This window comes from Saccoglossus kowalevskii, chromosome 13, assembly GCF_978046115.1.
Source record: "Saccoglossus kowalevskii chromosome 13, keSacKowa6.1, whole genome shotgun sequence".
Lineage (NCBI taxonomy): Eukaryota > Metazoa > Hemichordata > Enteropneusta > Harrimaniidae > Saccoglossus > Saccoglossus kowalevskii.
The window spans coordinates 20,023,567-20,046,463 of NC_140653.1; the positions used below are offsets into that span (position 1 = coordinate 20,023,567).

The following is a 22,897-nucleotide window of genomic DNA, read 5'->3' on the forward strand; positions in this document are numbered from 1 at the left end:
ATAAATAAATTGGAGATATTCTTGAGAAAGTCTGTTTCTTACAAACCATTTAAAAAAAAAAAACATATAAAAGTTATTTAAAGCCTAAATGTATACGATTCAATCACTATTGAAAATATGAATGTATTTAAGTTTCCAATGCGTTGCGAGAATTTAGACAAAGATTACCCACTTCAATAAAATCAGTATTTTTTTTATATGACAAACATTTCGGCCAATAGAATGAGAATTAAACTGGTGGTTTTTATACCATTATGCTCTTTCTGTAACCGTAATTTCACTACCGGAAACACCGTGGTGGGACAGGCAATCATATTACTATTGGGTGTTCCACGGTGGCAATATTTGCGGTATTTCAGAAGCCTGAGCTGTATAGCTCATATAAGTCTATATATTATTGTTATGTATTTAGACGTACTGAATTATAAATATATGATATATGTGCCAGTTATTATTTTGTGTCTGGAGGGGTTGTCGTCTAATTTGAGAAAAATCGTTGAATAAAATCAAAAATGAGAAAACGCTTATCGATCGCATGATTTTGTATTAATGACTACCGGCGTCTATGTTATTGCTATTGGTACGCAGTGAACACGATCATTCAGGTACGTGGCCCAGTTACTATGTACTAGTATATGACATCACTGTAGCCCAAAATAAAGTTGTACAATTTAAAATTGTTGATAAACACTATGCAAGTCACAATTGTTGTTTGTTTTACTTTTAAGGAAACAAACAATACTGTTATGTTATTGAACAAAATGCAACTTCTGTGTTGGAAAACATTTTTTTTTTTTTTTTTTTATAATATGTCAACACAACCTTTTATTGTAGGGGAAGGAAGAACAGTATAAAAGAAAACACACTGCCAATGATGCAATATGAATGAAACACACATTGTTCTATACTACGTGATGAGTAAATAGGATTATGAGTCATCGGAAACTAACACTTTTGCAGCACACGTTTGTTTGGTAAGAAATCAGGCGGAGAAATGAATAATATCGCGACTGCCATTAAGCTCCGCCATATTGCAGATATTGTTCCGATTTTTTTATGCGCGTCTGGATATCGTCACGCGATTGAAACAGTTTGAGTAAGATCAATTTCCACAGTAGACGTCAAACGCATGTGTACTACAAGAACATATTGTGGTGCACAATACCAAACAGCAGTTTTTAAAATATATGCATGTTCTCATCTATATTGCATATTGAACTTTATGACGGATGGTCTAGCTATGCGAACATAGTGAAAACATATTTTAATTGTTTGGATATTTACAGTGCTCACGTCCACTGAATACTAGTCTTTCTTGAATTTTCCAGTCTGATCGGCAATAATTAGAAAACTAGATCTGTCTAGTATGCATGCAGTCACTAAACTATGTGTACGTGTTAAGTAAAGTACGTCACGTGTAGGAAATCAGTGTATAGTCTATAAATAGACAACTTAGTGGTGCCACAATATGGTGTTGATTTGTCCTAGTACGTCATCAGACCAGCCATCTTTACCACACAAGTTGTAGTATACTTATTAAAACAGCCTCCCAACACATATTTTGGCAGCTGAATGGTTGATTTGTACTTACCGCACAATATGTGGCACTAATTAGGTACTAGTATTATATAATAATTTATGAGAACTCTTATGATTTCTTTTGTTTTTATTATAATTTGTGCAGCGAATCATATCTTCTGTAAGCATTCTCCAAAATGTGGCAATCATTAACTTCAATAGCACACACTGGAGTATATGATTTTCTGACAGTGCAGTCGTGTTGTTGAAATATTTATTTAAGTGTCATGTTTAGAAGTTTCCCGCTGCTTACAAGTCACTACATATATACAATACATGTACATGCAACGAAGACCACGGAGAAAGCATGCTGGGTAACTACAAATAAATAAGTTGTTAGATAAGTCTCTTGATAAAAGCAAGTTGCTTGATGATATGTAATTCATCATTTACTGTAGGGATGTCCGGTTTACACGCATCAAATATTATTAGCAGTATACATAGCATTGTGGTGCCAGTGGGGGGGGGGGGGGTTATAATGAGTTCTGTATCTTGCTTTGCGTGATTTGGTGTGCTGATGATGGTATTAAAGAGTACATATCATCTCATGACAAGGTCTCCATTGGTTTAATCATGGATGTACATCCATGGTTTAATGAAAACATGAAACAAATGAAATGATGTATAATGAAGTTGTAAAGATTGATTGCGGTTAGTCAACGCATGCCAGTGACATGGCTTTGCCTTTGTATTCGGCCATTTTGAATATGATTTGAAAAAAGCACACACGATTTTCATGAGTTCGCCTTGTAAAATGCTACCGGAAAAATAAAAAGATGTGAATCAAAGTCCAATAATATCTAATGTACACAACCATGTTCTTGTTCTGGAATGGCAGAAATGCTTGATTTTGTTGAATTGTTGACATTAAAATGTCCGCCATTCAGCCATCTTGAATCTGATCATAAAACAAATGGACATGTATTTCAAGATATGTGAACGGGCAGGGCAAGTCCAGAGAGTAATCCATAAGACCCTGTTCCCGGACTGTGTCTAAACGGGGACTGCATTGTATTTGAGCCCGAGACCAAAGCAGACCTACAACTGAAAGTATCTCAAATTGAAAGAGTTCATTGTTAGATTCAGGTGATGATATATATGTCATGTAAATTCAGGTGATAATAGTTACTTTGAACCTGATTAACTTAAGTTGATTTACATGTAAAGACAAACATATAGACGTGGTTGTACAAATAATTTACAAAATCGTAAAAAAAAACATTCTGAGTCTTCAATTGAAATACGAATGTGTACGGCAAGTCGGCGCCGGCAACAATTAAAAGTCAAGCGACCGAATACTGTAATCTACAATTCGAACACATATGTCTATGGACGGAAGTAACGTGAACGATTTGTACTTTGAAATATTCTGTATCAATATATCCAACTATTGGCTAAACCATTGTGATAGAAATATACTGTAAAATCTCCTATCACAAATAGGATTGGTTTAGCTAGACAATATACGTATGTAATATATGGGAGTAATCCGCTTCAGCTGTAGGCTGATCCCATCCCTATTTGTGGTAAGAGATTTGTATTGAAATATGGATAATGTCCAACTGGATCGTACTGAATAATAATACATACCAAAGTTGTTGAATTCACGTCATGCTACAGAAGTGATGCAAGTGAGATGCACGATTGGTAGTCTGACATCACTTCAGTAATGTACGTTAACAAATAAGGAGTCCATTTCAATTGCAATGGAAGGATGTCTTGCAAATGTTAATGCAATTTGTAAATCTGCATTTTTCGCCCTCTACAAAATCTCAATATGACTGACAGAAAATTTCATTCACTCATTTGTAGCACCCAGATTGAGTTACAATATTCATCACTTTTTGCAAGTGCTACCCCTCCTACTAACTAGACTTTTGTGACTCACAGGTGTGAGCCAATCAATGAATACATAATGAAATGTTATCATTCATTGCATATGAATATCTGATAGGGATTCTTAGCATGCAGACGGTACCTGTTTGGGATACTACTCAACTTGTATTTAAAAACAATGTCATGCCTTTCAGCTCATTTGCAAACCAAATCATTTTACTTGGAGGACAGAGGTCAGAGGTCAAAATGCTACGTTTCTAGGAGACTTTTTTCCCCCATGTTTTTTACCAGCATAAATAGTTCAACCAAACAAAAAAGTCAAGTTCATGACTCTGGTCCGGGCATCAAATCTACCCACCCATATAAACATCTGAAGAAACTGTTTCTAAATGACAAAATTACTGGATTTTGGTGCGTAGTTTCAACCCTTTCATACACTGTCGTAAAAGTTGCATCCTAGATGTTTTTGTTGAAATTGTCAATGAAAATTACCGTTTGAGAGATTTGCTATATGCAGAATGACGACAATCGATAGTAGCCATTTTTATGTCACAGAATTGTTACGCAACCACAATACGCTCATATCCGCTCATCATTGCTGACCATTTGCTTCACTTGTTTTCACATTGATGAAGGTAAAATCATCTGTGGCAAATCATTGCCGGGGACCAAAAGGTTTGAAAAGCAAATTACTGTTAAATGACTAATTTTCACTGCGTTAAATTTCGCTGATTTACCATTTCAGGCATATTCAGTGGGGTTTTATGCTCAATTTTACATATTCACTGGGTTTTAATTTAGCACATTTTCCAGTCAGCGAAATACCGGTAAGCAAAATTAAAACGCAGTGAATAGTTAACCCCTTAATACAGTAGTCAACAATGGCTGCGAATACAGAAATTGTAAAAGAAAACTTGTATACTAGTGTGTATCCTATCAAATCCTTTATTACCTTTTATATAAATTACATGAAATGCTACATGCTTATATTTATCAAGAGTTACAAAGGTAACAGTTGATCTCCAAGATGGGTAGCAATTTTTTTAAAAATAATTGATAATCATCTAACATAAGATTACATACCGGTATACTCGATAAAATAAACTTATTGAACTATACAATGTACACGACTTATCAAAACAAGATGGTTGGAGGAAATTAGACTAGAGCGTGTCCAACTACCAATTAATATAGTCCGTATATTTTGTGATGTGTGTCACAGTTCGCCCAATTGACATTTGTTTAAGCATGTTTGTGTTGGCCAATGAGACCTTCCAATACAACCAGCTACTTGTCATGGTGCATCAGAATGCATGTCTGTCATCACTATAATAACACTCTGTAGTAGCAACCCAAAAAATAACGAAAGCCAAAAGTTTTTGTATATGCAATGACTTCCATTCTACACCCACTGTTGTGCGGTTTGGGCAGATAAATCCAGCAATTTCCAAGCAGCATCAGGGTTTAGTTCTTCTTGATCTCGGCATAGTACCCACACATACTGTACTCTAACAACTTTATCCTACAAGAAAATATATGTTCAGAAAATATAATTAATTGACAACATCAGCGAAAAAAACATGCATACAGACGCCACTATAGGTCATCACTCAGATCACCAGTCCAAACCAATAAAGGTCATAACCCAGATAGCAGGTAATCACTCATGACAACAGTTCAGTTAGACCACAACTTGTAACCCCCCCCCCTCTAATACAAACTTGTTTCATCTCGCTCACCTACTTCAATCTGGGTATTTCCTACAACTTGTACACCCCATAAAAACTCACCTCATCTCCCTCAACTATTTCATGCTTGGCATTTCTCACAACTTGTATCTGTTGTGTTTGAAAACTTATTATAAGTACTGGACCTTGCTCCATCATTTTCCCCATGACAAGCTGAATGAAAAAATAAAAACATTGTATTATAATAACTATTTTCATGTTTGTTTTGCATATTCATCTATTATTATTTTGAATACAGTATAAATGAATGACACACAATGAATTGGTAAAAAGATGATTGTAATGGCTTTCAATAGAAGCAGTTATTTGTAAAGAGTGGCTGACAATAGAAGTATGGTACTTATGGATCAAGGGAGAATGGTAAGGACTGACAAGAAAAGTGATGAGTCAAATGCGATCGAGATAAGTCATAGGTGAAAACAATTGACAGTGCTTCAATGGTTAAAGATGAAGAGCAAGGATTGACAATAGAAGAGATAAGTTGAAAATTAACAATAGCTGACAAACAAGTCATTGTCAATGACACGTCCCCGCTCCGTTCATATTTGAGTGACATATACATTCAAAGCAGATCATGACCGAAATGCACCTGCATATGTACAACACATTGTGCTAAATCTGAACAAAATCCATCCATGCATGACTGAGATCCGGTTCTGGAATTGTGAAAATACGTGATTTTGATGCATTTTCGGCCTTAAAATGGCCATCATTCCGCTATTGTTAAGCAGATCATGAAACAAATGCACATATCTATTTGTGAAATGATGTACCATGTGTGTGTGAAGTTTGAACTTGATCAATCCAGACATGTCTTTGATACGGATCCAGAACTGAATTCTTTAACAAAATGGCCGCCAGTCGGCCATTTCGAACTTGATCCGGGAAAAAAAAAGACGTGCATCAAGGTCCTATTATGTTTAATGTATGTACCAAATTTGAACAAAATCCATCCATGCATAACTGAGATACGGGTCCGGAATGGTGAAAATGTGCGATTTCAATGCATTTTCGGCCTTAAAGCGGCCCCCATTTGGCTATCGTTAATGAGATCATGAAACAAATGCACATACATATTTGTGACATGATGTACCTTGTGTGTGTGAAGTTTGAACTTGATCAATTCAGACATGTCTCGGATATGGATCCAGAACTGAATTCTTTCAAACAAAATGGCCGCCATTCGGCTATTTCGGACTTGATCCGAAAAAAAAAATGACGTGCATCAAGGTCCTATTATGTTTAATGTATGTACCAAATTTGAATGAAATCCGTCCATGCATAACTGAGATCTGGGTTCGGAATGGTGAAAATGTGCGATTTCAATGCATTTTCGGCCTTAAAGCGGCCGCCATTTGGCTATCGTTAATGAGATCATGAAACAAATGCACATACATATTTGTGACATGATGTACCTTGTGTGTGTGAAGTTTGAACTCGATCAATCCAAGCATGTCTCAGATACGGATCCAGAACTGAATTCTTTAAAACAAAATGGCCGCCAGTCGAACCCGATCCAAAAAAAAAATGACGTGCATCAAGGTCCTATTATGTTTAATGTATGTACCAAATTTGAACAAAATCCGTCCATGCATAACTGAGATCCGGGTCCGGAATGGTGAAAATGTGCGATTTTGATGCATTTTCGGCCTTAAAATGGCCGCTATTCGGCTATCGTTAATCGGATCATGAAAAAAATGCATGTGCATATGTCCCATATAATGTGTGATGTATGAGTGAAGTTTGAACTTAATCGGTCCATGCATGTTCGAGATACAGGTGATCACGGACGGACGGACGGACGGACGGACGGACGCACACAGGGCAAAACATAAGTCCCCGTTTTCGGACTGCGTCCGAACGGGGACTAATAAACTGAAAGAGCTAATCTACATATTTAAATATCTGTTTACATACTTCCAAATAATCAATGTCCAATACTTTGGAATCAAACTTGTATCCCAATGCAATAGCTTGCCTCACTGGTACAGCTATGGCATTGAACGGCTGCAAACAATAGACCCAAATTATTAACACTCAAGATGATACACTGCAACAATTAATGCATATCTGGTGGCAAGAAATCTCAGTGAAATTATAGGTATAATATCCTACAGAACACACCACAGTTGGCAGAACAGTGATTTATATACATGTAAATCCCAACTACTCATTTAACTCAGGTATGCTCAGAGAAATGGCCATGGACATGGTAAGTGATGGGCTTGAGGCTACCGTGAACTGAATATAAAAATGTATGCACTCAATAAAATTTGTCAGCACAGCATTAAAATTTGAGAATTCAAATTCACCACAGTCCTCATACAGTGTGTGTTGGAATTTCATGCCAATAAACAATTTATTTTATATGAATAGTTGACATGGTACACATGACATTTTTAAAATGTTCCCATATACTTACTGCTTCATAACACCAATCTTTTAAAACATCTAGATCACCTCTAATCATAGCCTGAAGAATAGTCAATATGAAAAATTTGTATTAGAGCTGTTTTTGTTCAGTTCAGAAAACAAACATTTCCTCACTCACGCATGTCATTTCTTTTTACATAATGGGGGGCTGACACTATAAAAATGTGAAAGGGCAAAACATAAAACAACTACATCAACCTTGTACACATCATGGTTTTCACCTTTAAGAATGGGAAATATGACTGCTTACAGGTTATCAAATAATGTTAGGGTCTCCTTCTCAGGATACTGTAAAAAACTTTATTTTCTCTTGGAATTAATTTTCGTTATTTTCGTTGCTAGAATGATTCAGTGAAAATAAAATCCAGTGAATATACCTTTTTACCTGTATTTTACATTCAACTTGTCAAAAAACAGTGAAAATAAAATCCATACAAAACACCCAAAAAGTCTATTCAGCGAAAATTAATTCCATCTAAAATACAGTTTTTTACAGTATATGTACATTGAAATAAACATATCTATACACACTTACCTCAAGAATATTTGGAATAATTTCACTCTCACATTGCCTTAAAAATTTATCTTTGGAAAAATGTGGATCTATTTTAATAATCTCTGTCAGGACTTCAGACATTTCTGTTTTGGTAAACACACCACCTGTAATGAAAAGCAAAATTATTCAGCTCTGATACACTTCATATATACCATCTGGTATCAAGTATCACCACAAAATACAATAATTTTTTTAATCTACGGTAATGTAGGTAATATTTGACATCACATTCAAATACAACGATGTGATGGTCAGATGGACACTTAACACATAATTGTTGTAGAAGCCAAATCCAGGCATACTCTTTACTGAAGTTTCAACTATTATAATATTTCATCTGTGATTGACTGGATAATGAATGCATTATTTGTAACTAAGTGATATTGTACATGTTCAAATAAAGATGATAATTTTATTATTTCTACCCCCTTAATTAGAAATAAGCAAGCGAACATTTATCAAGGTGCACTTGCCACATTTTTAACAAATACATTAGAACTATTTTCAGGATATTAATATAAATTCAATGCCACTTATTTGCTGAGGTCATGCTTTTCTGTACAATATCTTAAGGTATACAAGGTCACGAGATAATTCAATGGATGGATATTTGCTTTTGCTCTCACTGACACTTTGTACTGCATTTTATCAAGTGAATAGCAATGATAATGTCACTAATTTTCAGCATATGGTGTTTCATTCACCACTAAGTTCTTTCACTAGTTTGTAGTGAAACCCTGAGTCTATCAACTTACCTAAAAGTTGACTAACTTTATCTGTTACAACCCGAGATGCTCTTATGACAGCGTTATCGCTCTCATCATACTTCATCTTTAAATCAAAGATTTCTGTTGAAAACAAAGAAGTTATTTGTTAGAATACAAATGTGGTGAGCTTGGTTGAAAGTATGTCCTGTAATTTGTTCACATTTGAGTCAAGCATAATGGGCATGTTTGACTAAAAATGGTGAGCATCGATCAGTTCGAGCGCATGATCTACTACTACCAAATTGTCCAAACATTGTTTCATTAAACAGAATACATACCATATTTGCTCTATTAGTAGCGCATACACTTGCGTAAACCATAGTCATGTCAACTTAGGCAGAGGGTTCTCCGAACCCGCCTATTCACATAGTTCATACCCACCATAGATTGGCAGAATTGCTGATTAATGCCTACAGTTCAAAATAGTCATTTTGACTGACCTGAGTCTATGGTGGGTAATTGAACTTTGTGAATTTGACAGTAAACAGACATGTCAACAGTCAAGTCATACTTTAATGATCCAGAATAAACACAATTTTTGGTTTAAGAGCACGTTTTTTAAAGAGATGCACAAGTAATAGAGGAAATACAGTATTGCATATTTAATAACCGCAGCAACTAAAATCTTGTATCACCGGGGGCAACCGACTACTATTTATTGCCAACCAGTCACTGCAGACAATCAATCGCAATTGCGTCCTCAGACACAGGTTTTCATTTTTTTTTTCCATAAACAAGTTTTTTAAACCAATGAAACATGACAACGGATTGCTCAAATGTGAACAAACTCACACAATGATTTGGTCTGTAAATTACTGCATTCTACAGATTGTCATCCACCCTGAATATAACTTCGGCAGTGTGTTGGTGTGGGTCAAAACAAATAGACGAGCTTACTGTTAACAACTTGATTATTGTCTTTAAAGTTTTGCCACTGTTGAAACCATTTAGAATCTTTATGAAGAACCATTCCTGTTGCATCCCTGAAGGGAAGAACACAAATATAGATTGAAACACTATCATGCATGTGTGAAGAGTTTGCATAATTTCGATGAAAGTCATGGGATATTTATCAAGCATTGGAGGTAAAAATACAGCAGTGTTATTGTAGCACTCCAGTACTGGTCATCAGCTTAATTATATACTGGGTATAATGGATTATTTTATTACAACTTTCAGTACTTTGATGAATTGTGCATATTTTATTTCATTGATTTCCCATGGAGTTGCATGCAAAAATATCAAAGGAGTGAAATAAAAATAACATTAAAGCCATCCATGGGCTGTGAACTTACTCATTGGCTTCTACTGGCTTGTCTTTAAGATCAGGTTGAAATGACCTATCTGATCTTTTCCGCAGCTTCTCTGTGAAAAAGTTAATTAAGAATTAATTGTGTTATCACATTTATTTTCTAAGGTTTATCAGTTGCTATATTAACAATATCATATGCAAAATATATAAACCAGAAAAGAGTATGCAACTGACCAGCCAGTGTGATAACAATTAGCTTTTAAGAACACATGTAATCAATATAAATAAATATGTACCTGGAGCTTTATATGGTTGTGCCCTCGCTGTTGTTGCTTCATCTAACTCTTCTTTCACAGATTTGACACTCTGCAAACAGAAAGACACTAAATATATGTTGCGCTTAACTCGTAGTTTATCTCACTCAAAATTGGCGCTTCATATTCACATCAATATTTATGTATTTTTTCTAAAATGTCTTTGTTAATGGACAAATTATATATACCCATTCAAACAACGAATTGCATTTCCCTGTGAGTTTAATAATCAAATTTAATAAATATATAAAGTTTGAATATTAACAGCTTTGGCATGTCAAAAATATTGCTTCAGAACAGCATTCATTTATAACAAAATGGCTACCAATTGGCCATTATGAATCTGATCTGGACACCCAAATGACGTCCATCAAGGTACCATAATGTTGAATACATGTGCCAAGTGTGAATGAAATCCATCCATACCAAGGCCAGTTCCAGAATGGCATAAATGCTTTATTGTGATGATATCTTCAAAAGGTAATGCCCGAGTATAGGTGTTCTGTTCTTACTGAGGGTCTGTCTAGTAGCAGTGAATATTTCATTTAATTATAAAGGTGAAAAGAATACAGTAATCTTACCTGTGAGAAAGCTTTGAATGCACTGGATTTACCAATCTGTTCGCCTTGTTTGCCGACAGACTCGGCTGCATCTTTGGCCGTTTTACCAAGATCTTCAGTTATATTCATACCTTTTTTAGCCCAGTCAGATTTCCGAACTTCCTCCAATTGCTGCAGATTTTAAACAATCATATACAAGTCAAGGTTATGTCTTGAGTAACTGATACAGCGCTTCAGAACAATACTTTGTACTTGATTCTTTGATTTGATTCATCAAAATTTGGGGATTAGCAGTTCATTAGCCAATCTTGTTACAGATTTAACAAAGAATAGCTGATTACCGGTAGTTAAAATTACCAAGCACCTAGGCTATCCCCTCCAAAATGCCCCAAATTTGACCGTCTAAAAACTGTTCTTTCATCAATGTTTGATTTTTCTAAATACTTGTAATCAAATTTATATAATACAGCGTGGATAACGACCGCCATGATTTGTTTATGAATGCGCACTCTACAGGAACTATGCATAAACCATGCTTTGACAATGACCTGTTAACAACTGTGAAAGACGATAAATACTATATTCTATATTTTTTTATATTTATTTTTCTTTTTTTTTAATTACCAGAGTGCTTTTGGGAATTCTGGGAGAATTGCGTTGGTACAATGCAGCATTCTGATTGGTTAATAATGGACTTGACCTATCAGGTCAAAGGACAATGTTGCAGGTCAAATTGTGCGTGAAAACATCATGGCGGAAAGTGCTTTTCATTGAGAAAGAGAAGGAGAAATGGAGACAATGACAACTTTGACTTTGACTGTGTTCTAACATACTAACTAATAATTTAAACCTCTTACATTCTAGTAGTACGTAATTAATAATTGTAATAATGTGCGTATTGTGACAATTTCTGCTTCTTCATTGTAAAATGTTGAAATCAATGACAACGCAACTAATTTCGCAATTTAACCCCCCCCCCCCCCCAAATTTACTATTCATCTCAATCTGTCTGATGGCGAACTAAAATTGTCATTTGTTCTGGTAAGCGCCACCGCACCAAAACACATGATAAGTCGAACTAGTATAGTATTATTTCATTAGCAATGAGTATCTTTGTTGCAGATCTAACAAAAAATATATCAGATTGGCCAAATTTCTGTGATTATTAGTTTGTTAGCAAATGTGTATTGTTGTTACAAATAGCTCCAGAATTTGTTGAGAACAAAACACATTCAGTGAATCTTACCTCTGACACTTTTCTACCAATTTCATCCAACTTCTTCTTTAACTGGGTTGAACCGACTGCTGCATCAGATTCTAGTGTACTCTAAAATTAAAATTTACACACAGTTTAACACAGTTAGTATACTGAATGGAATCTGCATGCCATATTTACTATATTAGTAGTGTATGCATAATGTAAATTACATTAGGTGTTTCTATGGTCAAAATAAGTAATAATTGAATGATCGAGTAATGTGATGATGTGATTTTTTGTTTATAATAGAGCAAATACAGTGATGCACAACATAAAAACAATGTGATCCACTGTATTGGAAAAAAATTTAATTGTACATTTGATGATTTGCAGTCTCATTTAACCATGCATTCAATATGCATGGTTTTTCCATGTCTTTGGATTACCCAAGAGCATATATGTACCAAATTTCAATGCAATGTTAGGCCAGACTTTTATTATCCCTTGTTTCGCGAACCCGCCGAATTAACAGGAGCCGAAAATGAAATAAAAATAAAATTTTATTTTATTTTATAAAAATAAAATTTTATTTCAGCGTAATTTCTCACGCCCGCCGACTTGTAAGTGCAAAAAATTGCTAAAAAAAACTTATTTTTATCTTCATTTTTTTTTGCCAGCCGCATAACAAACCCAAGTTGCATTTTCGTGGTATCATGATCAAAGTACTGAAGTCTCGCGCAGATGAGAAACAAGGTTATACATGAAAAAACTTGTTATTTCATTTCTTCTCTCCGATCAATGATAGCATTTGCAATTCTTTGAGAATCACACAAATCTAATAGGAAAAATTATTATTTTTTTTTTTTTTTCGCCCTCCTCAAAAAAATTGCCTTAGAAAAACTCAAGAAACAAGGAATAAAAAAAGTCTGGCCTTAAGGATTATGGATATTATGAAAATTAGATACATTTGTAATTAGTATGCTTGAATTTCAATCCAAAACTAAATCAGTTCTTCAGCATTGTCCACAGGCAATTCATTATTGAAATGCAATATTTAGTTTTCAGTGTTCTCCACAATCCAAATTATCTGGTGGGCAGTCTAATTAGCATAAATTTGCATATTAATTTGCATATCATTTACATACAGCATTTTCGCATTTATGACATGAACTGCAATACACACTAAGTTATTTACTATTCTCTTTTTAATTTAATTTAATTGGAACATGTTACAATTTTTTGAAATACAAACAAATTGGTCACTATCAATATTTACGAAATGCAAAAAGTTTGAAATCGGTGATTTATGCGTTCGCAAATTATTCTGCGTTCATGAAATGCAATTCGAGTAACCAAGAGCAAGTACAAAACATAATTGAGTTATAATGTAGAAAATATACGAGATGATTTGCCCACGAAGCCAAAACGGACAATTTGTCAAAACAAAATCCATAACATTTTTATTTGTGGCATCAGTACTCACCCGTGCCGACGGACGGTAAGATGCATTTACGCATGTACAGCCACGATACGTTGCGTTTTCACACATTGTTTTGGAATTCAAGAAAAAAATGCTAACAATCGGCAAAATAAAAGAATCTGATATGTTCTTGAAAGATTAGACGTAAAAAATAGATAAATTGAAAAAAGTATGTGGAAAAGATAACTAAAATATTATTCAATTACAAATACTCGCGGTAAACCAATCCAGCAGCCATGTTTGATGTTTATTACCGCTTTCCGAATTCAGTACACGAACACCCAGAATGCGCTGTTCCCTTATGCAACTTAGATACTAAATCGTTACAGCGCCAACAGCGGTGGGTAGCAGACGGTCGTTGAATGGGGTAGGCCAAAAGGTCATCAGTTTGCCTTCTCCATGCTGTTTTCACAATGAAAATTGAGCGAACGTTGTAAATACGGCTAGAATTTAAATTTTTGTTCGAGTTTACATGCAATCTGCTAATATATTTGTTTATTTTCTGTGCATATACATTTCGTTCGTATTTACTTCTTTCTTTCGTGATCGGAAGACGATTATTAAAAATACAGCTGTAAATTGAAACCACTGTAGTTGCGTATCGTGAGCATTAAGTGGCAACAATGTCGGGCGACAATGAATTCAAGCGATTGACACATTGCCATGAATACACTTGATAACTGCTTGCAGACTTCCAATGGACATTGTTTATGCTTGGACTCTTGAAACAATAGCAAAATAAAGGGTTGGGCAACTACTCTTTTGTTTAGGCTTGGGAAGAACAATGCAAGCTTTTAAAAAATAATTTCAGCTGGATGTACGTTACTGGGCGGCCGTAAAACTTGATGGGCGGACCGCCCGCCTAAAACCCCTTGAGGAGAACACTGGTTTTTGAGATATAGGTGGAAAATTATTATACAAATTACATGTAGGTATTTAACTCAAAACTAATCAAGTCTGTGCATAGTGACTGGGTACCTATGTACTAAGTTTCATTAGAAAGTGATGATTATTTAAAAAAGAAAAATTGGTGGAAAAGCTGAAAATTAAATTATTATGCAAAACTAATTAGGTCGTCACATTGTCTTAAATCATTTATGTACATGTATTAAGATTCATTGAAATAAGATATCAATGGAAAAGCTAAAAACTGTTAGTATGCACAGATTTTAACCCAAAACTGATCAGGTCTGTGCATTGTTCAGGAGCATCAATGTAACAAGTTGTATTGAAATAAGATGATTAGTACTTGAGATATCAGTGGAAAAGTTGAACAAATGTACTAATTCTTATGCAAATTAGGTAATTAAAATGCACAGATTTTTACTCGAAACTAAACAGGTCTGCGCATTCTTCCAAAGCACCTATGTGCCAAGTTTCATTGAAATCTGACCAACGGTTCTTGAGATATCTGTGGAACACGCTATAGGGTACACACATACACTGAGACAGGGTAAATGCCAAGGCTCCCATTATGTGCTTTGAAACAAATCCATGAAATCCATTTCAATTACGACCAATAAAACACATTGATATCACAATACTTGAGACATTTGTTTAAACTAAATGTCTATTACTACTGTATAACGCTTAATTATTCGCTGGGTTAACATTCAATTTTAACAATAAAACATAATATTTTCTCCATAATTAGGTGAATTAAAACCTAGTGAATACCTCTGCAACATCAAATTCACTAATATTACAGGAAGCTGTACATGAGCAAATTTCTGGAATTATGACTTACATATTTTTGTCTGGCTTTTTGAAGGGCATCTGATTTTTCAAGTTTGTCGGCTTCTTCTCTGAATTTCTTTATACTATCCTGAGTATCAAGAATGAAAGATTAATACCATTGGTAAGAAAGAACTACAAACAACTTCATTTTACATGAATTTTTTTCAAATTTGAAGCAGTGAACATTTCATTGGGAGCATTAACCATGAACACTATAATTTCTGTCACCAAAATTTTATGTAACTGACACGACAAAATAAAATGGCCTACAAATATTACAAGTTTTTGTCACACTGGTCTATTTTCTTAGTACACAACCTGACAAAAATCTTGTTGGTGCCACAGTCAAGTACTTGACTAGCAAGTCTGCTAGCTAACATGCTGCAGTGGTGATTAAACGCTAGATGCCGCAGTAGTAAGACAGGGAGCAACAGTGAACATTTCACCAGATTCCACAAGACAGGGAACAGGTCACTATGAAATCATGAGAATTTTAAAGTTTACTGTAGTTGGCATACGATTAGAAAAATAAACTTACTTTCATTTCTTTATTTTTTGCAAATTCTTGTTTGACATTTTCAATAAATTCAGCTAAAAAGCTTTTTCTGGCTGGTTGATTTGAATAAAACTGAACCTGTAGAAATAAATATGCAAAATAATGTTGGTACGTACAATCGTCACTTACTAAGCAAATGCATAGACACACCACCTATGTCATTTTGGTAAGTACTGCATCTAATATTACTAATAACATTTAGAGGTGTTTCTGTGGTCAAAATAAGTGATATTTCATTGATATAGTATACAACAAATGCATTTTTTTGTTTTATATGTGCTGCTTTCTAATAGAACAAATATAGTAGTATAAACACTGAATACCATTTTGAATGAAATATGGTATATAAGTGATTGGAAAGAAATAATCGATTCCCCAAGCAGGTTGTGACAAATTATGAGCACATGTTGTATATGCATAAGCTGGACATTACTGTTGTACATTGTACCTACCATGATAGAGAAAAGGTTGGTAATGGAAACAATGACTTTATTTGAAAATTTTTTTTTCATACTTTCATGTAAGAAATGGAATGTTTCAATCGATCATGTCTAGATATCATCCATCAGTGTTTCCATGAATGTCCTGTGACACAATTGAAACTGGATGCAAACATACCTGATAATTTGAATCGCCTTGAAAGAACTTGTGTATTGCACAAGTCCCGTAATATTAAGGAAGAGTTTCATTTTCTTTTTGAATGCCGATGGTGCCAGTACCACAGGAATATTATTTTGCCCTGCTGAGCTACTTGAGAATAATGTAACTATAAATGGGTGAATCTTTAGACAAGCATGGTCCAAAATGAAATAGGTAACCTATCAAGTTTTACTGACATGATTTCTAGGCTAAGGAAAGGCGCATTGCATGAAACTGTTGGTCATATTTTTATATTGATTGATAGTTATGTCAATGTTGCGATGAGTTGGTGGTCTATATATATATATCAATGAACTTTATTATTATATATTTTTCAGTTGTGAAGTGACTGCATGTCTTAGAACATCACAGACATGTGTACTTACTTGTTGTAGCCTGAAGTCCAAAGGATCATGAGAATGTTGTTTCACTATCAGTACATGACCTGATGCAGGTCGATGACACAGTATTCGTCTATCATTACATACACACTATAAATGACATAAAAAAATTTACAGTCAGCACAGAAGTAATTTTCTTGAACTAAATTGCCATGGTATCTTTGATTTCCGAGCAGTTTTACCGGGTAGTCCATATGAAATACACTAATCACTAAGTTTTTACTATTCTGCGACATGATTGTATCCGTGGCGAAAAGTCCACTTAAAGGGGGCGGTAGTAGCATGCACAAGATATATGGGTCTCATATAAACAAAGATGGACACTTTGACTGTTGCGCAGATCAACTAGTACAAATTGAGATATCACCAAGCTCTAATTAGGTATTTTTTTAGGTGATTGGAAGGACTCACTGGCAGTAATTAGTGCAAGTTGCGCCCAGGTCAAACCTCATACTTGTGATTTGCATTAGATGAGTGCGTTGGATTGTGGGAAAATCAATGTTTATCAACACCAATGTCGCACATGCGCAGGGCGACGACTACCGGCCTTTAATATCGCGATCGTCAAAATATGACCCTGGAGCAACAAAATCATGGCTAAGCAATAAACCCAAGCAGAAGTCAAGTTTAGCCCTGAGTACAGTACTGTAGGTTGGCCTTCTTCCGCTGATCATTCGGCCCCCACAGTCCTGAGAAGTCGCATAGACCGGCGATTTGACACCTGCCTACAAATTTATGGCGGAGAGCCTTTCTACAGTTTTCATGATTGTAATCAGCCAAAACGTCTATTGACCAATCTAGCAATCATAAATACCTTTCCTGTGGCAGAAAAATGAACCTACAGCACCGGAATGTTGACTAAAGCTATTTTTATGCAATGAAACAACGTTTTGTTTATAAATACGTCAATAACAAGATGGCGGCGTATATTTTCTGTTGACGTTGGAAAATGTCGATTTTATCGACCCTAGTGGGAAATCTTCTGTAATTTTGCTTCCAGTTAAGATATTTAGGATAATTAGACGTGTCGACCTGCTTATTTTTTTAGCTGGAAAGCAGAATGCCTCTTAAATAGCCCGATGCAGCCCTTCACATTGTGTCGAATCGCCGGTCTATACGACTTCTCAGGACTGTGGGGGCCGAATGATCAGTGAAAGTAGGCTAACCTACAGGACTGTACTCAAGACTAAAGTCAAGTTCAAAGCAATGAGACGCCGAGTCCGCTGTTGTGAAATTGCTGTTGAGGGCGTGCACGCATGCGCAGATTGACACAACCTGAAAGCTGGTATCACAGAGAATAGAAATTGTGAAATTTCGTCATAAATGCGTAAAATCTGGAAAAATATATGATTTATATGTAATCGGACAACATTTTGCGATAGTTCAGTGTCTTATAAGCACTCGTAACTGGTTTGGACAAGGTATTTTGTATTTTGAGGTGTGATTTTCGGCTGCTAGAAAAATGTGTGCACATTTTGTTTCCTCCCTTGTGCAAGTATATAGTGCAAGCTGATCGGCTGGAAACAAGTATTAGTGATTTTCGTGGTTTCGGAGCGTGATGATTAAATTTAATAACATATGCTTGCTTTGCATTACTAAACTGTTCTAAAATTCTATAATTTCTATTATTTTGAGCAAGGACAAGGTCCTGTACCGGGACATAGCTCGGTCCCATAGACGTCCATGCATTGAGACGAATAGATCGTCAGGCCCCTGTGCTTCAGTAGCATCCTGATACGAAATTACTGGTATTTGCTGTGGTTAAACTTCAGTATTCGTGAAATTCACGATAACGTAAAGAATAATCGAGTCAACAAACAACTAAAATTGAACTGCACGCTGATGTAATTCGTGGTCAGTCGGCGTCATGCCAAAACGTGCACACATGTCATTCAGTCGTAACATTTACAGCTAGACATAATCATCTATGAGAACTAGTGAAATCACGTGACGCCACGACACACGCCGCCACTTAGATATTCAAAATAATTTTACAAATCTATTGAGTATGATTTGTTTTACCTGCCGAACAGCGAGATTTCGCCATCCCGTCAACCTGGAAGCCGCCATCTTTAAAATCTGCCGAGGATCATGGGAGTGACCGCATGTGACCTTCCCAAACAACGTGACGAAGCGCATGTGCAGAAGTTTTCCCATAACGATCAAAGGGCATCGCCCGAACCGCATGGTTTCGCTAAAACCGTCAATTGGCCAGCGACACAAACATTCACAGCTAACAAACACAAGTTTCATTAGAATACTTTATTATCACCGTAAAGAAAGTTTGACATTCCTATTTTTGGTATATAAATGATAATAAGGATTTGGTTAAACAACAACTTAAAAGCGGCAGCAGAAGATGATTTCAGATGCTGATTTCAGTTTTTGTGTCACCCAGTTTCGATATTCTAATTATAGGCAGTTAAGTCTAAATTTTCCCAATGTTTTTGTTGCTTATCTGTCATTCAACTGTTTCTCAATGAATGGTGCACTGAATAAATAATTTAAATATTCTCATTTTTTAATTAGTTGGTTGCATGTCTACATGATGCCGCAGTATACTTATATTCAGTAAGTGTCAACAGAAACATGGGTTGAATTTTTCAGTATATGTGTTGTAAATACTGAACACTCCATATCTCTCCAGCATCAGTAAGGATTGGTAGTTGTGTTGATTCGACGATTTTTTTTTGTATTTAGAAGTGATTGTTCAAAATTTTCCAGCTCGGTGAGATCCATCGATACTTTACTATTGAATGTGTTTCTGTGTTTTGTAGCCCCCCCCCCCCCGGGGGGGGGGGGCTACTTCCACATTAAATGGGTAAGGGTGTGAAGCCCATCTCTCGAAAACCATACTCACTTCTAAACCATTTTTTTTCTATTTATATACCCACTTCTAAACACAAGTGTTTTCAGGGAAAAAAAACACCCAGCTCACAACTTTTGCAACCAGTGAGCGCATCCGGGCGATGCATTTTATTCAGCCTTTTCCAGTATTTGGCTTTGAATATAAGGATCTGTGAAAAAGTAAATAAATGCTACACATTTCTAAACCAAACCATTGATAAATGGCTACCCACTTCTAAACAAAATAACGTGAAATGACACCCCAGTCGGGCGGCACATACCCGTATTGCAATTCTATGGAAGTAGCCCCCCCCCCCGGTGGGGGGGGGGGGGGGTTGTAGCCATGTTTGACAAATATCGATTTCGTCTCCTCTTACTAACTTCAAGACCCCATTTTTGGACTTAGGCACGAAATAAATCTATTGATTTCTGCAGTCCTGTAGTGATTTCTGACATCATTTGCGTAGAGCAGACTTGGTATTGTTTGTTATTCTGTGTTGGCGCATTCGTGTTATTCATTTCATCAAGTAGATCATTGATGTAAATGTTGAGGATGAGGATGGGACTCAAAGATCACCATTGTTTTACCTTATTTCGTAGTTCACGTGCAGATGCCGTGTGACTAATTTCAGAATACTTTTCTTGTTTTGATACATGGCTTTTATGACATTGTACACATTTCTCTTCACGTATTTTTGGTCCAGTTTATGTATTCCATATATGCTGTCAACACATTATCTCAGATCAATAAAACAACACTAGAGCTTTTTTTTTATTATTCCAGCGGTATCCTCCTTGAGATGGATGGATGTTGTCTTCTAGATAATGTATTAGTATGTTGTTTAATATGGAGCTAGAAAGTTTGCTTATAGTTTTGCCTCTATAGTTTTTTTTATTCAATTAACAACGCCAGAAAAAACAGAACTAACAAGTACAACACAATTACAAATACAACAAATTATCAGAGTAAAGTGAAGAACATAACATTTTACTTATTCGACTGGAAAATCACTCCATTTATTCACATGATGCTCCATAATATGTTTATGAGTTGCAATGTATGCTTTTAATTTTATAAATATTCAACACTAAATGAAACACTACTATGAAACTGGGTAAGGCATCTAGCATTATATATAGCCCATTAAGCAAACAATATAACCTGATTTGTAATAGTACTAACCTTTCCAACCCCAAGTAGTAATTGATGTTTATCTGGGAGACTGACTAGGTTTAAACTTTTGTTCCAGGTATGAAATACTTTACCCCAAAGCTCTTTTGAATATCGTCTAAAAATAAATGTACCGGGTAGTAAAGTTTCATCTGTTTTTTTTTTACAAAAAGTACACAGGGGAGATGAGGTTTAAGTTGAGGACATTTTAAATGAAATACAATTAATATATTGAATATCTCTCAAAATTTTACAATACAACGTCATAATATGACAAACTGAAAACAATTAGAACCGAGCGTTGTGTTCGGGGATCTGGGAACTTCGTCTCGCTTGCCCGAGGTCACTTACACGGAGAGATACCAGATTCGATCCAAATGAATACACATACATTTATTAGTTAGTTCAGCTTTATTCACACAAGAAGTCAGCTGAGGTAACCCCTCGCTGCACCGTTCTCTCGTCCCCCCTCTCACAAAGGTTAGAAACTCTCTATATAAAAGTCAAAACAAAAAGGCGTGACGGAGTAAACATGCGATCAGCCAATCGCTGCAGTCGTTGGCACGATCACGTGACTACCAGGGATGTGTCTCACGGTTGACGCCTTGCAAAGTTGCCACTACTAAATACAATAAGTGAACAATCTATTTATCAAATTCATGTTATATATGTTTATACCTCCATCTTAAATATGCAAGTTGTTGATTCTAAACAATAGTCTAACGGCGTGTGAACCGAATGTGTGAACGTGAAGTCGCTATCATAACACTTCACTGACTTAACTCAGAATTTCGCCCTACAGAAATATTTTTACAACATATCGAAGTGCTTACCCATCAAGCCATTTAAGTGCGGTTTAACATTAACGTGCTCCAGTCCACATTTTAAATGGCAAAATCTATTTTAGCAACAATCTCATATGACTTCAAATATGGCCAAATATTTATATTTTGATCGCCTTTTTTCATACATTTAATGTGTTCAGACGGCTACGCTGGCTCGAGCCGAAACTAACAATAACTAAACGATTCCGATTTATGTCATACACAGGTCAATAATCCCAGGACAACAGTGAACTCGACCGTAGTTTTGGCTCCAAACTGTGTTTACAATTGACTTAATGGTGGAAATTATTTTTCCAGTTCCATACCAACTATCAATACTGTTTATTAATAGAAACCACTATTTTGCTTATATAGTGAAGAACAAAATAAAAACATTAACAATACGAATGCCACGACTTAGTTTTGGATTCGAGAAAATTGCAATCGCTTGGTAAACTAAGGCTACTGTTTGCAGAACTTCTTCACATCATTAGCAAATGTAGAGAAGTTAAATGGTCTCAAAAATGGCATAACATCGAGTTCCACCATCTTGCGAGTTGATTCAAAGCATTTACCCATAATATCAATCATGAAACCAAATATACGGTCAGAATTGTCAAACCGCTTATCAAAGGCTACTGAACAAATAACGTTGGATACACTTCGGTTGATTATAGAGTCTGTATCCACAGGTTTTCCTCGGATATTCTAGATTAATTGAGTCAATTAAAATAAACCACAAAATAGATTCTATTACAAAGTGTCAGACCTAATGAATATTGCAAAACAATATGGCGCCAAATAACCATATAATTTAAAACGCACTAGAAATTCTTGACATTGAAACCGATAGTGATAGAAGATAGTGAAAGCTTACAGTTGAGTTTCATATTCCTTTTACTAAAAGTGTGTTAGCCAATCGACCATCCTTGGTACATTGTGTTTTTAATATCTTAGGGGAAAATACTAATATGGCACTTATGACACATTACGACACGGG

General features: G+C 35.5%; 1 protein-coding gene across 1 annotated transcript; it reads right to left on the reverse strand.

The window, feature by feature from the left end:
• Window positions 1-4,505: 4,505 nt before the first annotated feature.
• LOC100370924 (mitochondrial import inner membrane translocase subunit TIM44-like) lies at window positions 4,506-19,186 on the reverse strand. The gene is made up of 15 exons (XM_002740421.4): window positions 19,078-19,186; window positions 17,041-17,145; window positions 15,998-16,093; window positions 15,470-15,547; window positions 12,291-12,371; window positions 11,066-11,215; window positions 10,467-10,536; window positions 10,214-10,283; window positions 9,816-9,901; window positions 8,907-8,999; window positions 8,131-8,255; window positions 7,585-7,635; window positions 7,080-7,169; window positions 5,205-5,315; window positions 4,506-4,936 (listed from the first exon to the last, which is right to left on the reverse strand). Exons 1-15 carry the CDS (start codon window positions 19,123-19,125, stop codon window positions 4,817-4,819), a joined length of 1,374 nt encoding a protein of 457 aa, XP_002740467.1. The 5' UTR covers window positions 19,126-19,186; the 3' UTR covers window positions 4,506-4,816.
• Window positions 19,187-22,897: the final 3,711 nt, after the last annotated feature.

Excerpts from the sequence above, each read along its gene's own strand:
- LOC100370924 (XM_002740421.4), bottom strand. The coding sequence starts at position 19,125 with ATGGCGGCTTCCAGGTTGACGGGATGGCGAAATCTCGCTGTTCGGCAG. Across the intron at positions 10,284-10,466 it reads ACAACCATATAAAGCTCCAG|AGAAGCTGCGGAAAAGATCA; the intron begins GTACATATTTAT and ends ACTTTTTCACAG. Across the intron at positions 7,636-8,130 it reads TTATTCCAAATATTCTTGAG|GCTATGATTAGAGGTGATCT; the intron begins GTAAGTGTGTAT and ends ACTATTCTTCAG.